Source organism: Melanotaenia boesemani, chromosome 4, assembly GCF_017639745.1.
Source record: "Melanotaenia boesemani isolate fMelBoe1 chromosome 4, fMelBoe1.pri, whole genome shotgun sequence".
In the NCBI taxonomy this organism is placed as follows: domain Eukaryota; kingdom Metazoa; phylum Chordata; class Actinopteri; order Atheriniformes; family Melanotaeniidae; genus Melanotaenia; species Melanotaenia boesemani.
In genome coordinates this window covers 24,032,667-24,046,957 of record NC_055685.1, presented here as the reverse complement: position 1 = coordinate 24,046,957, position 14,291 = coordinate 24,032,667, and the positions used below count along the sequence as shown (strand labels likewise).

The 14,291-nt window shown below is 40.6% G+C and overlaps 2 protein-coding genes across 3 annotated transcripts; both read left to right on the top strand.

The window, feature by feature from the left end:
- The first annotated feature begins 366 nt into the window (after nt 1-366).
- On the top strand, nt 367-4,547 carry atf4a (activating transcription factor 4a). Its single transcript, XM_041982905.1, has 4 exons — nt 367-533; nt 1,469-1,645; nt 1,808-2,125; nt 2,693-4,547. Exons 2-4 carry the CDS (start codon nt 1,597-1,599, stop codon nt 3,667-3,669), a joined length of 1,344 nt encoding a protein of 447 aa, XP_041838839.1. The 5' UTR covers nt 367-533; nt 1,469-1,596; the 3' UTR covers nt 3,670-4,547.
- A 6,161-nt stretch (nt 4,548-10,708) lies between these two features.
- Nucleotides 10,709-14,082, top strand: LOC121638302. Of its 2 annotated transcripts, none has more exons than XM_041983007.1 (3): nt 10,709-10,856; nt 12,398-12,662; nt 13,238-14,082. In XM_041983007.1, the coding sequence occupies exons 1-3, from the start codon at nt 10,756-10,758 to the stop codon at nt 13,895-13,897; spliced, it is 1,026 nt and encodes a 341-aa protein (XP_041838941.1). In that variant the 5' UTR covers nt 10,709-10,755; the 3' UTR covers nt 13,898-14,082. The 2 variants fall into 2 exon arrangements, with proteins under 2 accessions (XP_041838941.1, XP_041838942.1); XM_041983008.1 differs by having other exon boundaries at nt 10,739-10,921.
- Nucleotides 14,083-14,291: the final 209 nt, after the last annotated feature.

Genomic DNA, 14,291 nt, shown 5'->3' with positions numbered 1-14,291 from the left:
GACTAGTATTTGATGGTTATCCAAAGTTTCTTTACGCATTGTTTACATTCTGCATTTGACCTACATTTGACTTGGGCAGTACTGTTTAACTCCATGTGGATCTATATTGTCAACAGTATAGACGTCAGGAATTCAGCCAGTTACAAACAAGACCCGAGCGGATGTATCGCGCTCGCTTAGTTGCGTTTGTTAGTCTATGCTACTGCCCACGTGAAAAGATGCGGAGCTGTATTTAATGTCTTTTAAAAAGCTCTCGGAAACTCCGCTCACCCGCGCTACAACTTTGACCATATCAAGCGCCTCGTAGACTACTGCAGCGGAGGAATACACTTGGCAGTGCTGCGACTATTTATACCTATGTGATCGCCTTTGCTCGTTCTTCGTTTATCCGACTGCAGACGTGTTTGGATCCTACACCAGGAAGCTGAACTACGCGAAAATGGCAGTGTAAAGGTTTGCAGCGGCGGTCCTTGCAGCGGCAACAACCCGGCAGTGCAACGGCTAAGTGCACTGGCTATTTCTGGCAAAATGGCGTAAGTATATTTTATCGAGTTTTACAATAGGTTCATCTGAGGTTTGTAATGAACTTGTCAATTGTTTGGGTTGGTGTTAACATTTGAAACATACATGTATGAAATAAATTAAGGAAAGAATACAATTAAGATTGTAAAAAAAAAAAAAAGAAATTGGCTTCCTGGTTTGGAGTGGTCTGTGCCAAATTAGGTTGGTATCGGGGTAGCACCATCTTGCTGTCTCAAGCAGTTTTGTGTCGAATTCGCGTGTCATGACAACTTCATTTTAATTGAGCGTTTTTAGCATTTTTAATGGTGGTAAAACATTAGAGTAGGACCATCAATTAAAATGTATTTGTTATTGTGTTCGTTTAACCCTGTCAACGTGGCGTGCCCAAAATGGCGCGCACTGTCGTTTTCACTGTTCCGGCGCCTCGCGCAGATGGCTGTGTTGTGAAAATGGCGGTTGCCCACCCACTTTCCCGCAGTGACAAGCGGATGAAGGTGGAGCTACCGGCCAAAGCATGACCAAATTAGGAAATGTTATCCCCCGGTGTTGGGCGGGGTGTTTCCCATCAGCAACAGTAATGAACCGATAAGCCAGAATTAGCCTCCCAACCCCCACGCGTGAGACGTGTAATGTCTCAACTATCATGGTACACAGAAAGTTGGCATGCTACCAGCAGGGTTTATAGTCGGCAATTGTTTTGTTTTATTTAAGGAAGTACACACCCTGTAGGGACTCAATACTTACAGCTTTAGCTTGTCAATAAAGTATAACCCTGTACCATATGGCATTTTTCACACTTTTGCACTTTTCAAATTTAAGTGCTCCCGTTTAAAAAAAAAAAAAAAAAAGTGTCTTTTGTCCTCACCATAAATCAGACAGTTTTCCAAATGTTTTCTCAACTTTTAGACTACATGTGTTCCTCATGGCTTCCATCTTTTTATTGTAGGTCTCTCTCGGCAACCACCCTCAGCTTTGCTGCCGTCGACAGCAGTACCGGACCCCTCGACTTGTTAACGTCGTCAGATTCATTGTTTTTATTCACCTTTTCACGACTACCACTGACCACCAGCAGCTATGTCACTCTCCCAGCTGGCCTTGGAGGACGTGGAGGCCCTGTGCTTAGGTCAGTGTTGTCATGATGGATGTTCCCAAAGCACTGCTACAACCTTACTGCATGCAGGACCGATAACTTAGCTAATAACAAAGGAACTTGTCATCTGGAGTATATGATCACTTTAATTCTATCTTTAACAAGAAAGATGTTCATGGAGTATTTTGTTTACAGGGCCCTCATTTCTGATGGCTGACCCCATGGGGCCCCTTCTGGACCAAGATGAAGATGAAGCTTTTTCTCCTTCCTTCTCTTTAGAGGTGAAGGCGCCAGCTTCGCCCTCCCTCTCTTTCTCCTCCTGCGCATCCTCCCCGTCTTCTTATCAGACCCAGTCATTTTCCCCATTCTCTTCTCCCTCCCCGTCTCCCTCCCCTCCTCCCACTCATACCTCCTCATTCCTGGGGACCAAGGCAGAATCGGACCTGCTGTCCTTATCCCTGCTGAATGCCAGCAGTCTGTTCAGCGCCCACATGGGAGCAGACAATGGCAAAGGTGAGAGTGGCTAAAGATAACCAAACTGAGTGTCATATTGACATTTTAAGATTTGCAGATTGCAACAAAGCTTTAGTAGTTCATTCCCTTTCGCTAAACTGGAAAGGGTTGTCTTTTTTTCTTAAGTCAGGAATGTTAACCGCTTTCAAGCTTGCAGTGGATATTTATTGGTGGTTTTGTGTTAGTAAGCATGTGATGGTGGCCTGCAGGCAGAGCAACATGGCTATTAAAAGGCCATATTTACTGTGTTCCTGCTGAGGGCCACGCCACAGCTCTGTTTTTCATAATTCACCTCCTTCGTAATGCACGTAAGACAAGTGTAATTTTGCAGTGTGTCAGGCATTTGTTGATGCATGCAGTGTGTAGTTCTTTGTGTTTCATCAGAAGTTAAAGATTCCTTGGTGATTCAGGTATCTGAGTAGAGAATTGTGAGATAAAAGGAAAAGGCTCTTCTGAGCTTGATGTTAGTCAAATGTATAACTATTGTATCTTAAGTTTATCATAGCTATGTTTTTGTATGATCTTTGAGTTCATTTGAAGTACTAACAGTTTAACTTCTGTCATCAGACGATGCTTTCGAGGGCATGGAATGGATGTCAGAAAAAATCGACTTGAATGAGTTTGACCTGGATTCTCTCATCGGCTCCTGCTCATCTGATGAGTCTCCCAGCTCCCCTGAGGATATCCTGGCCTCCCTTGACTCTCCCATGGATCTGGACCTATGGGGCACAACCCTTCCAGTTCAGCAAAACACCCCGGACCTGGGTCTGACTTTACCTGACACCCCCTCTCCTCCAATGGAAACCAGTCCTGCACCTACGGCCGAGACGGAAATTGCTCCTGTCCAGGAAGCTGTTGTGAAGTCTGAGCCTCCTTCTCCAAGCCCCAATCAATCACCTTCCTCTCCAGCTTACACACTGGATCTTGGGAGTGAAGTAGATGTTCTGGATGCTGAAAAAGCAGTCACTTCACTTGCCCCCACAGGTAGAATCATTCAGGCCACCAGCCCCATAGTGCTCTCCATTCCCACCTCTGGTCACTTAGTAGTGGTCCTCGCCAACAAAGAAGAAGCCTCCCTCTTATCTCTTCCTGAGCAGTCCATTACAACCTCTCCATCAAGCGACTGCGATAGTGATTCTGGGATTGACTCCGGCGTCGACTCGTTTGCATCCTCACCCGCACGTCATCCCACTCCCTCTCAAAGTCCCCCCACACCCGGTTCCTCCAGAACCAAACCCTACTGCAAACCAGAGCCCATGGCCTCTTCCTCCCCCAAGACCTCCAAGGTTAAATCTGTGTCTGGCGCTCCCAAGGTTGAGAAGAAACTGAAGAAGATGGAGCAGAACAAAACGGCAGCTACCCGATACCGGCAGAAGAAGAGAGTCGAGCATGAGTTGCTGAACACAGAGATGGAAGGGCTGGAGAAGAAAAACCATGAGCTTAAAGAGAAAGCAGAGTCCATCAGCCGAGAGATCCAATACCTCAAAGACCTGATGGAAGAAGTTCGCAAGCACCGCCGCGGAAAGACCAGCTCAGTCGCTTAGTCAGCAGGGTGTTTGTGTGGCGCCATTTCCTGGTGTAGAGTTATAGCATGGTTGTCTCTGCTGCAGTGGCCACATGCCATCGCACAGCGATTATTTGTAGTGTTGGTTATATGTTGTAAGAGATTAAAGGTTGGTGTGTGGAACTGTACAGAGACGAGGGAAGTGGCCGGGTGAAAGCTTGTGGAAAGTGATGAGATTAGTTGTTTAGCAGGGGGCTGAGGGTTAGTCAGGTGAAGCATTTGTACATGCTTGTCTCTCAGTCCCCTGTTCGATTCCCATGTGTACTCCTGATTTAGTAGATTAAACTTGTAAAACAGCCTAGCTCCTGGTAGTGCTGTAGGTCTAACTCACTGACAAATTTCCTTGCACTCCTAACATCAATACTAAACCCCAGATTAGTAAAATAAGTGTCAGTAAAAGAAACTTCTACCTTGTTACCTACTTTAAACCCAGTGCTGGTTTGATCTTCCTCTTTGCAGCTTCAAGTCCAGAACGGGGCCTCAGCCCAGTTGTGATTTCTTGTTACACTGTCAACATGAGTGTTGTGTGTAAATAGTTTTATCCTCTCTTGCTTGCAGAATGTTGCTTTTATTTAATGCTAGATACTAGTTGAGCTTTTCCTCAGTGGCTTAGCCTGTCGCTCAGGTGTTCAGCTTGTGAAATGCTTTGCTTGTTTTGTGGGTTTTTTTTTTTTCTAATAAACTTATCTGTACTCAAGTGATAATGTGTAATGTGCTTTTTTCTGTAAGATTTAATTGGGGGAGGCTTCATATGATTTGTTTTCATGGTTCAATACAAATCTGTAGGTGCACATGTTTAATGTCACAATAACTGTTTGAAAATTACACAGATGGATGAATAAATTACCTTAATCTCCAGTGATGTCAGGAGGCTTGTGATTTTTTTTATTTTTTTTTTATGTAACATTTACATCCATTTGGAAAATGGAGATGGGGGGGGTGAAAAGTTGACCCATTTGAAACTCATTTAATACTGGTATGGCAATTGATAAAACTAAATTTCAACTGGATCTTGGGAATTATTCCCTTAAAATGGAGGTGTCTCGTGTAAAGATTATTTTGCATATGTTTTAATCTCAAACGTGTAGCAAAAACGTATTAGTGTACAGTATTTCATGTAACAAGTGTATACAGCTCCACTTATTTCTATTTGTTGCTAGTATTCATCACCTCACCAATGTTGGTCTAAGTCTGCTATATAATGAGCATAAAATAATCACATTAGTAGCACCAGAGGAAAAACCGATACTACCTGGAGAAAAACAAACTTGATGTTGATTTCAAATTACATCTCATTGCACAGTCATTCTATACTATGCATGTTTTGTGTGTGAGTCATACAGGTTCATTGTTAATGCTCTGACGTGTCAGAAATGAAAGATTAATAAAAATGAGGATTGGTCACTGCTTTCAGGAGCAGAGTGTAACACGAGCAGACCGATGAGCTGGAACAAATCATCTCTTAACAATGGGAAACCTCTAAAGACATTCATTTCTGAATGGCTTCCTACTCAACATAATGGTCAAAAAGAGAAATAAACAGGCTAAATAATTTGCTCAGTCTACCATGTATTGGCCTGTAAATCAACCTAGGTTGTCAGTGACTATAAGGCGAGATCAGACCTTTCTGGAGCTGAAAGTACAGCTTTCTGTCAGGAAATGAGAGATGAAGTGAGAAACAAAGAACAGAGAAACAGCTGGGGAACAGTTTTCATGGAAGGTCCCTTGTAATTTTGAAACCAGACTAGTCTGTCACATGGTGGCCTTCACAGGTGGGTGCTGAGGGAGGGGGGAGGAATGACCAGCACGTGGGGGATGGGCCACAGATGTAGGCATTGTGGTCCAAGGTAAAGCTGTTGATGCGTACATCTAAACAGGTTGTGATCACTTATTACGCTTCTTGAGGAATGTACTGATACCCCATACCGTTTAAAACCAGCTCAGTTTGCTGACTTCTGACAAGTAGGTGTGTGAATTTAGTCTTAGCAATAAAACTCCCTGTGTACACACACACCCACACACACTCCTGCCTGGCAGATTACTGAGTAGTGAGGCCTTGCCCTCCTGAGAAGACACAGATAAGAAGAATGGCTCAGCTGCAAAGAAAGAGGAGACACCAACAAAACATGGCCGCTTTGAGAGCGCTGATGTATTCTCTTCAATTTATAAGATTATTAAAGCAAATGCATTTTTTACAAATAAAATGCTGCAGCAGAGTTACTCAACGCCGCTGCCCAGCCCACGAATGCATTTTCCTCACAAAGGTGGCACCATTTTTTAAGAAGGAAATAAACAGGCTTTCCACTGGTATAAGATTTATTGGCTAGAAGCATTGTTGCAACAATAAATAATCCACCCTACAGAAATATCCTTACATTTTGTGCTAAATGTATTTATGCTTTGAAAAAAACAACTGAATAAGTTTGTGATTTATGGTGTTTATGTTAGAGACAGGGAGAAGATGCTTTGTGAGTTTACATGTCCTATTTAAAAGTCCAGGGTGGAGCTGAGCTGTACAAACATGTGGAATCTGACTACTGTCAAGTCTTGAAGGTGCTTTATGTGGACCTTTCAGAGTTGAAAATGTAACTTTTTAAAGTAATTTAACACCGACCACATCCCATGAGTGTCCAGGAAATGTCTGTGCTATAGATTCTTGACCCAACACTTCCTGCTCTGCTGCAGTCCACAAGCAGATGACGGGTGTGGTGGCTTGAATGAAATCAGCACAGATTATTTCTGTGGTCACACATTCTTCCACAGTAATTACGATCAAGTGACTGTGCACTTTTATTGCCTTTTCCTTACAGATAAAGACCGTATCAGCCAACAATCTGTGTGTACATTTGTGTGTTTAATCCATGAGATTTTCATGCTCGAGTTACAGGTCAGAAATAAAAGCCTTGTTTTCACACTGAGGTACATATTATAGAAAGCCTTTGTAACAGTATTAAAAAAAATCTAGCCTCTTTTAGTTATTAGATGTTAATGATTCTCTCTGTGAAGGGTGCTTTTCCATTTAACACACATGCTCATACATGATTTTTGTAAACTACTGGGTGAATCATGCTTTAACCTGGTAACTTTAATAAGCACACATTTGCTGAAACTGACTATGTCCTGATGGTAAGACAGAAATGTTTTGTTTGTTCTTACTGGGCTCTTGTATTTGGATGGGTGTGTATAAAAAGCCACAACATCAGCAGATCTCACTGCTTTCTGTTCAAACTGTTGTCTGGAACCAACCGAGTAAAACCAGTTCTCACTTGGATCATTTACAGCCTGCACTTCAGACTGCAGCACAATCTGCTGAGACAATCCTCAGCTATATTTCATATTACATTACAAGATGTTATGGCATTTGCCTCCTCCAGAAGAGTGAAACCCAGTAAGGCTGTAAGTCTATTCATAGTTTGTCTACTGTAAGTTGGGGATGTCCAAGCAATCGGACCCACAGCTAATGCAATGGCTTATCCTGGATGAACCCCCCCCCTTGTGGATACAGCTATTTTTGAAAGAAACAGATGCTGAGAATACGTTCTGGGTCCAATCTACAGGGTTTACTTATGTGTTGAATAAATTTATTTATTTATGAATGCATAGCAAACTGAAACATATGTTGTATTTTTTTCTATAAAGAAGCAACCACAAACGACTTTTACTTTTTTTTACATACAGACACTTTAGACTGCAATGGACAATTAAAAAAAACAAAAATAAATAAAAAAAAGGTGCACTTGAATGGTGTAAAAGTAGAGAAACAGGCTTATGAGTTTGAATATTATGTATTTCTACATGTCTAAAGATTACTACAACTTACAGGAAATAAACTCCTTTGTGTTGGGACAAATGCCTATTTTAATTTACATAGTCGTAATGAAAGTGTTATGGCCTTAAAGTTCTCTGTTTTCTTTCCATCCCAGTTATAGACCGATTTCTCTTAAGCTTATGTCTGTTTGTTAGTTTGTTGCATCATGTCCTGTGCATCACATAGTGTGTCTATACTTTTCCCCTCTGCCCTGTAACCGGTAGCTGAAAGAAGAAACATGAAACTGTAACTTCCTCAGATAAATACAGTCATTGCTGCTCAGTAGTTTTCCATGTTACTGCATTGGGGAAATTTCATTTGCTGATAATTTTTTTCCACAAATAAACTCAGTGTAAATAGTTTAAAGTAAAATGTGTTATTTCTGAGTGTAGAAACTCTGAAAAGCCCCCCTAATTTTTGTAGTTTTGTTGCTTTTTGTGTACAAATATCTAGGTTAAAGGGATGTGACTTCCTTGAGGTTTCCTGTCAAATAGAACTTAGAATTTGCCTCTTAGCCACTAATAAATTATTTATTTTTATTACTTCAGCAATTATACCAGGCTTTATGTAAAACTGTTTAATGCCACCTGTGCTTTGTTTTTGTGGAGATTTTGTTTCCGTTCCACTCTTAAATTGGTCTTAGTTTGACCCTCTGCCCTGCATATCTACGTGAATCATCGTAGTGGCCTTCAGCTGACAATGTCCACAGAGGATCTCTGAGCAGCTGAGCTCATTACCTGAGGTCATAAGCTGCAGATTAGAAAGACAGATTTACTCCTTGAAAGTGGGGCGACACATTTGTTGACTCTACCTCATGGCCTTCCTGTGAAGCCACATGCAAATGTTATAGTGCTACAGAGGATGTATTATGTAATACAATACACACACATTCTGCAAGTTGTATGCAAATTTAACAACTCATTCGCCTTCAAATTGCAGATGTTTGTATAAGTAGGAGACAAAGAAGATGTAAGGGGTAAAACTTTCTATTTGTGAACCTCTTTTGTAACTCCAAATACCTTCAGAAATTAATAATTTTTACCATCTGCTCATTGTTACACATATTTTAAACTACATGATCTTATGTCTGCCATGTCAGGGAACATTTACACTTTAAAAAGTACAAAATTTTAGAAAACAAATTATACTGTATCGTCTGGTCCTCATTTCCTTAAATGGTTGTTTCAGCGTTAAGATGTTAAGATGAAAGCTTAGTTTGTAGTTATTTAGTACTGTCCTGAGACAGTGGCTGATATACTAAAGGGTAAAATTAGAGCTAGGGAAGTTGTGACAGTGAGGGTTTACAGCCTCACTGTTATGTACTCAAGTGTTATGATACACATTAGTGTGTGTGCATTAGTGGATGGGTGTGGTTGTGCGTGTTGAAGTCCTAATCACTCTAGCAGTGTGGCTGGTTTTATGTGGAAATTCTACAGAAAGAAAAGGAGTATAACTTACTGACAAAGTTAAGAGAAATACAAACTTTTGACAATAACAATCTAAGTGGCATAAAAAAAACAAGATATATGAATAATAATTATCTAAAACTCTTGACAGCCGTTAGTATCTGAACATTTCTTTTACCCGTTTAAAAGGCACTCATTTCTTTGTCTGCAGTCCAAGGGCGCAACAAAATATGCAAAGTACTGTGTAACACTGAATATTGTGACCATCGCCTTTTGCATCTAAACAGCTTGTTTTAGTGACACAGAGAAGAATATCCTATGTAAATAGTGTCAGGCTGTGAAGGGTGGAACATTAAATGATTTAAAAAATAGACTGCACTACATTTTTGAAAGCATAGTTTCCAATGTCAGGTCTTACACCTGCAAGGACTGATTTTCAGTTCCACAGCTGAGACATGGTGCAACATTGAATTTGACACTAGGTGTTGAAAGAAGAAATAATATTTGAGGAAATTATTTATCCAAACTGCTTCGGAAGACCATCTTAACTGTGTCATAAAACTGTCCTGACACTGCTAAAAATTATCCTCCTGTAGTTTTCTCAATTACTATTTCATTTAGCCTGCTTTAGTTCACTTAAATATTACATTTTCACAGCAAGTATTGGGGGGGGGGGGGGGGGGGTGGGGGGGGGGGGGGACATCTGTTGGAATAAAATGTTGGGCTTCTAGGAATACCACACCCCATGCAATCATTATTAATAATAACAAATTTATGTTAACAGCCAAATAAATAATATATCCCATATTGATTGCATAAAAAGAAAAGATGGTAATTCACACCAGGAGCATTTTTATGCAGATGGAAAAAGGGTAGATAAAAAAAAAAAAAGAGCTGAGACTGGCTCTGAAAAGTTCACTCCATGACACAGTTAGATACTTCTGAACATACACCAGTAGTTTCTTTGAACAGTGAGGAGTCACCATGAGATCATGTTTGAGCAGAGACCCAGAAAATAGCTGGAAGAAAGCTGTACAGACTGTTATCCACTAATAAATAAATAAAAGTGGGCTGGAATGACAGGACAACCAACCTGTGATATCGGTAGAGCTGACTAAAAGTGCATCCAAAGCTCAGTTTTCACTCTTTCTCGACACAAGAGTGTAATAAATTCTACTGCATTGGAAATTTGACAGATCTGCAGTGGTTCTAAATTAGTATGTATAAGCATACACATTTGTCTGTCTGTGTGTTATGTGATGGACTTGCAACAGCTCCAGGAGGAAAATGAACTTCCACCATCCGCAGTCCAGTTTGTCCTTCTAGTAGGAAAGTCAATACAAGTTTATTTGTTAGATTAGCAGACGCTTTTCTCCAAAGCGACTTAGATCTGAGAATAAGGACACAAGCAAGAAATCAAACAGGAGGGGACATCATAATTAAGTGGTAGTTAGACTGCTGTGAGTCCAGTTGGACACGGGTGCTATCGTGTAGTGCAAAGCTGTGCATCCGCCCACCCACACCCCCTTCCCTACCTACAATGGTCCTTTATTTAATTACGAAATCACGATTTCATCACACAATACCATCTTGGGCGTAAGTGCACGCAGCTTATTCAGTGTTTGTATAGCACATTAAACGTACAAGACAATTCGAAGTGCTTTACATAAAACATTAAACGCTACTACTATTACAGCAACTCGTGTACGAGGTTTTCTCCAGTCCTGTGGAGGGTGGTGGTGCACATGTAAGCTGGTTTCCCGGTATTTCTACCGTAGCAGAAGAAGACGTAGTCAGCTGAGCGGAAACAGGAAGTAATCGTCGGTTTCTTCTTCGATGGTTTAACGCTGTTATGTTTTCTCAGATGTGGCTGAAATTCTTCGCTGTAGTTCCGTTTATTGCTGTTTGTACTTTTTATACGACTTTTTACCACCAGCCGAAAGTAGAGGACAGGTCGGTTATAAGCGCGTATTTCTTTACTACAACTTTATGCTGTTTGCACGGTTAATTTTCCAAAGGTATGTCAGGTTTGTCTGAGGTTTTTGGGAGCAAGGTGCAATAATTGGTTATTTGTTTTACTGTAAATCCACAGCTGACACTTGTACGTATATGTGCTACGTAAATACTACGTTTAACTTTCACTTTGAATCAATATTTTAGTGCAACCATAATTTAAGTTGATAGTGTAAAGAAAAGAAAAAAAGATTATTAGACGATAAGATTGTTGCATTAAGGTGATAAAATATGTCACCAGGGATGTGTCCCTCATGGTAAATAAGTTACAATCCTTGAGCTAAAAACCACCAGTCACATGAGTCACAGAGACGCAGAAATCTGTGTGTGCACAGCAAGAGAGGCCTTAAACTGAGTCACAATATATCGAAACAAAGTCTTGTGTAACACTGAATATTGTGACTATCGTTTTACAAAAAGTATAGACAGATTAATTTTCTAAAAAGTATACTCACTGTCCATAAACTATACTCCTCAGATGAAATTTTGAAAGACTCAGAATAATTTTATAATCTCCTAAAATTTTTCTCCTTTCTTTTACAAACTAATTAAACAAGGACCATTTTAATTTAGGTTCCTTAAGTTCATTGAAACACATATTTTTCTTCAATGATGAACACTAAAATTCAGCTAATCCTTGAAATTTATTACATGTTCACGTCTCTGATAACAAACTCGAACAAAGTACAAGTGGTCACACATTTTGACAGCAGAATCATCTGTTTTTGGTCTATTCAGAAAGGATCCAAACAGATATTACACAAGTCTTTAAAAACGTAATAAATGTTTGTGATGTGGTTTAATACCCAGATGCATCGCTTCTGGGTCATTTGCTGCTATCTGGATATGTTGTTCAGCAATATATCTGGTTGTCTTAGCTCACGTGTTTGGTGTGAAGAGAAATTCAGTACTAACATTAAAAAAATTAAGCAAATATAAGAATAGGAGTATGGTAAGACAGTGCAATGCAGCAACCTTAGATTAGTTAGTTAGATTAGTTAGATCACAGTTGGTTACCATCTGTTTCTGTGATAAGCATGATTTTTAGTCAAATCCATCAACAGAATATCTACAGAGAAATTCACAGCTGCCTCACGAGCCACACTTCAGTCCACTAGTTGGTGGTAATGCACATCTAAAAATCACACATAAACATCAAGAAAACACAAAAGAAGAGGAAAACAAATATTTACAATGGCCTGCCAGTGGACTGAGGGAGGAAACTGAGCTGAAACGTTTGAGAGAATGAGTGCAGGGTTGAGATTGAAACTAAACTTGTGTTATCTTCCCAAAGTAGCTGACTATGTTAGCAATATGGAAGTGGCTGGGATTCAGCATAAGTTAAATATCTTTCATCCTTTGCATCTGTTTTAATATCTTGATCCAAAGCCTCATATGTTTATGTCAGTTTTACTTGTACTGGAATATATTTAAGATAGACAATAACTTGCTTATCACGTGTTCTTTATCTTCCTCTTTAGTATGTCCTCTACTCTTTGTCGTCATGTGATCTGGGAGTCAGAGGGGCTAGTGGCCTACCTTCGCCCCCGTCCCTGGACTCCAGGCTCTGTAATACTTGAGAGCAAGACTCCTGGTAACCCAGGAGGCAGCATTTTTCACCTGGAGGAGTCAGAATATTTGTCCTGGCTGCTGGGGGCGAGAACTGTAGCACAGCTGCTGTGTGACAGACTCGGGGTTCGGAGGTGTGCACTGGTCAGCAGACCTCACAGAGACAGACCTGCTCAGGTGAGAGTTACTGTCCTGTACAAGCAGTGACCAAACAGGAGTTAAATTACTTGCCAGTATTATTTCAGTAGCATTGAACAGTATGATATTGATGTAAAGCTACAAGTAGCGCTTTAGATCTTTTTAAAACCGTAATGGAAAAACGTTAATTATTTCCTCCACAAGGGTGGCAAACAAAAATATGAGTTCATGAATTGTCAATTTACTAAATGTTAGTCTATTTTAATTCATTTTAGATTATAAAGAAACTATTATGAAGTCCCTTCCATTTTAGTTTTGTCACTTTCTCATGAATCAAAAAGGAGATTCAGTTTGTCTGTCAGGTGAGAAGCTAAAGCCAGTAGCAACACATTATTAGCTGGGTGTTAAATTGTAAAGTGGAAGCTCGATTTCGCCTCAGCTGTGTTAGAGAGTTTCAGCCACTATTTTGCTCCATTCTGTTTCCCATATCATTGATTGTGTCTTTGATCATACATTTTTTATTTTGTCTTATGTATGTTTTAATTGAATTTACACTTGGCTCTGTGGTGGCTGTAATGTGACTGATCAGTGTATTTTCACTGTCATCCCTATAGATCAGTGTCCTCCCCCTACATGGTCTGGATGCAGAGTGGCGGCCTCATCTAGCTGGAGAAGAAGAGCACAACACCCATGACCCGGGATACTGCACCTCCAAGACTGCCCCTCGCTGGAGTGACTCTAGCCTGACTGAAATCCAGACTAAGATTAGAGGCAAGCTCCCATTCCCTAATGCCCCACCTAATCTGACTTTCCTCGGGGACGATCCGGCTCACCCTGGCATTTTCTCCTGTATTGTTCGTGGGGAGGAGCAGCATTGGCGGGTATGGGAGGATGAAAGTCATGTGGCCTTTCTCACTCCTTTCCCCAACTCTCCAGGACTCACTGTGTTAGTCCCGCGCCGACCTCTGACCTCGGATATATTCAGATTAGAAAAGAAAGACTACGAGGGCCTGGTGCTAGCTACCAAAAAGGTGTCATGCCTCCTTGAGGAGGGATTGGGTGCTTGGGGGGTCGGGCTTATTTTTGAAGGTTTTGAGATTGACTACGCTCACGCTAAGTTGATACCGCTGTTTCTGTCCTCATCAGATGGGGCCCCTAAACCCTCATCTCCCCAATTGCACCCCACTTATCCAGGATATGTAACATCAGAGGACGGACCTGAAGCTAGTCCAGAAAGTCTGAAGATGATGCACTCCAAAATTACTGAGACTTGATGCTGTTTTGAGTAATCTTATTCCTAGTGTGGCAAAGATCATTTTTTATTAATTTTTTACTTAATAATGTGCCCCACTTTTCTGTTCACTGACTAATTTTTACTCTGGATCAGCAAAAATCTAAGAAGGCGATTAAAGTAATATCTTGTTTACCTTTTCATTAAAAATAAAAATCTTATCTGAAAGCAAATTTAGACAAAGAATAACTTTTCTGACAAATGTCATGCCTTCAAGGCTCCTTATTCTTGAACAGTGTTTTATTTCACTCATAAGGTTCATGTTAGGTTTAACAGAATGAACGTGACATTTACCCGACGACGTCCGGGAGTTTGCTGATGCTTTTGTTTGTGCTCCCTGGACTTTTTCCATTAAGTTAAAGTTCAGCTTTGAAGCA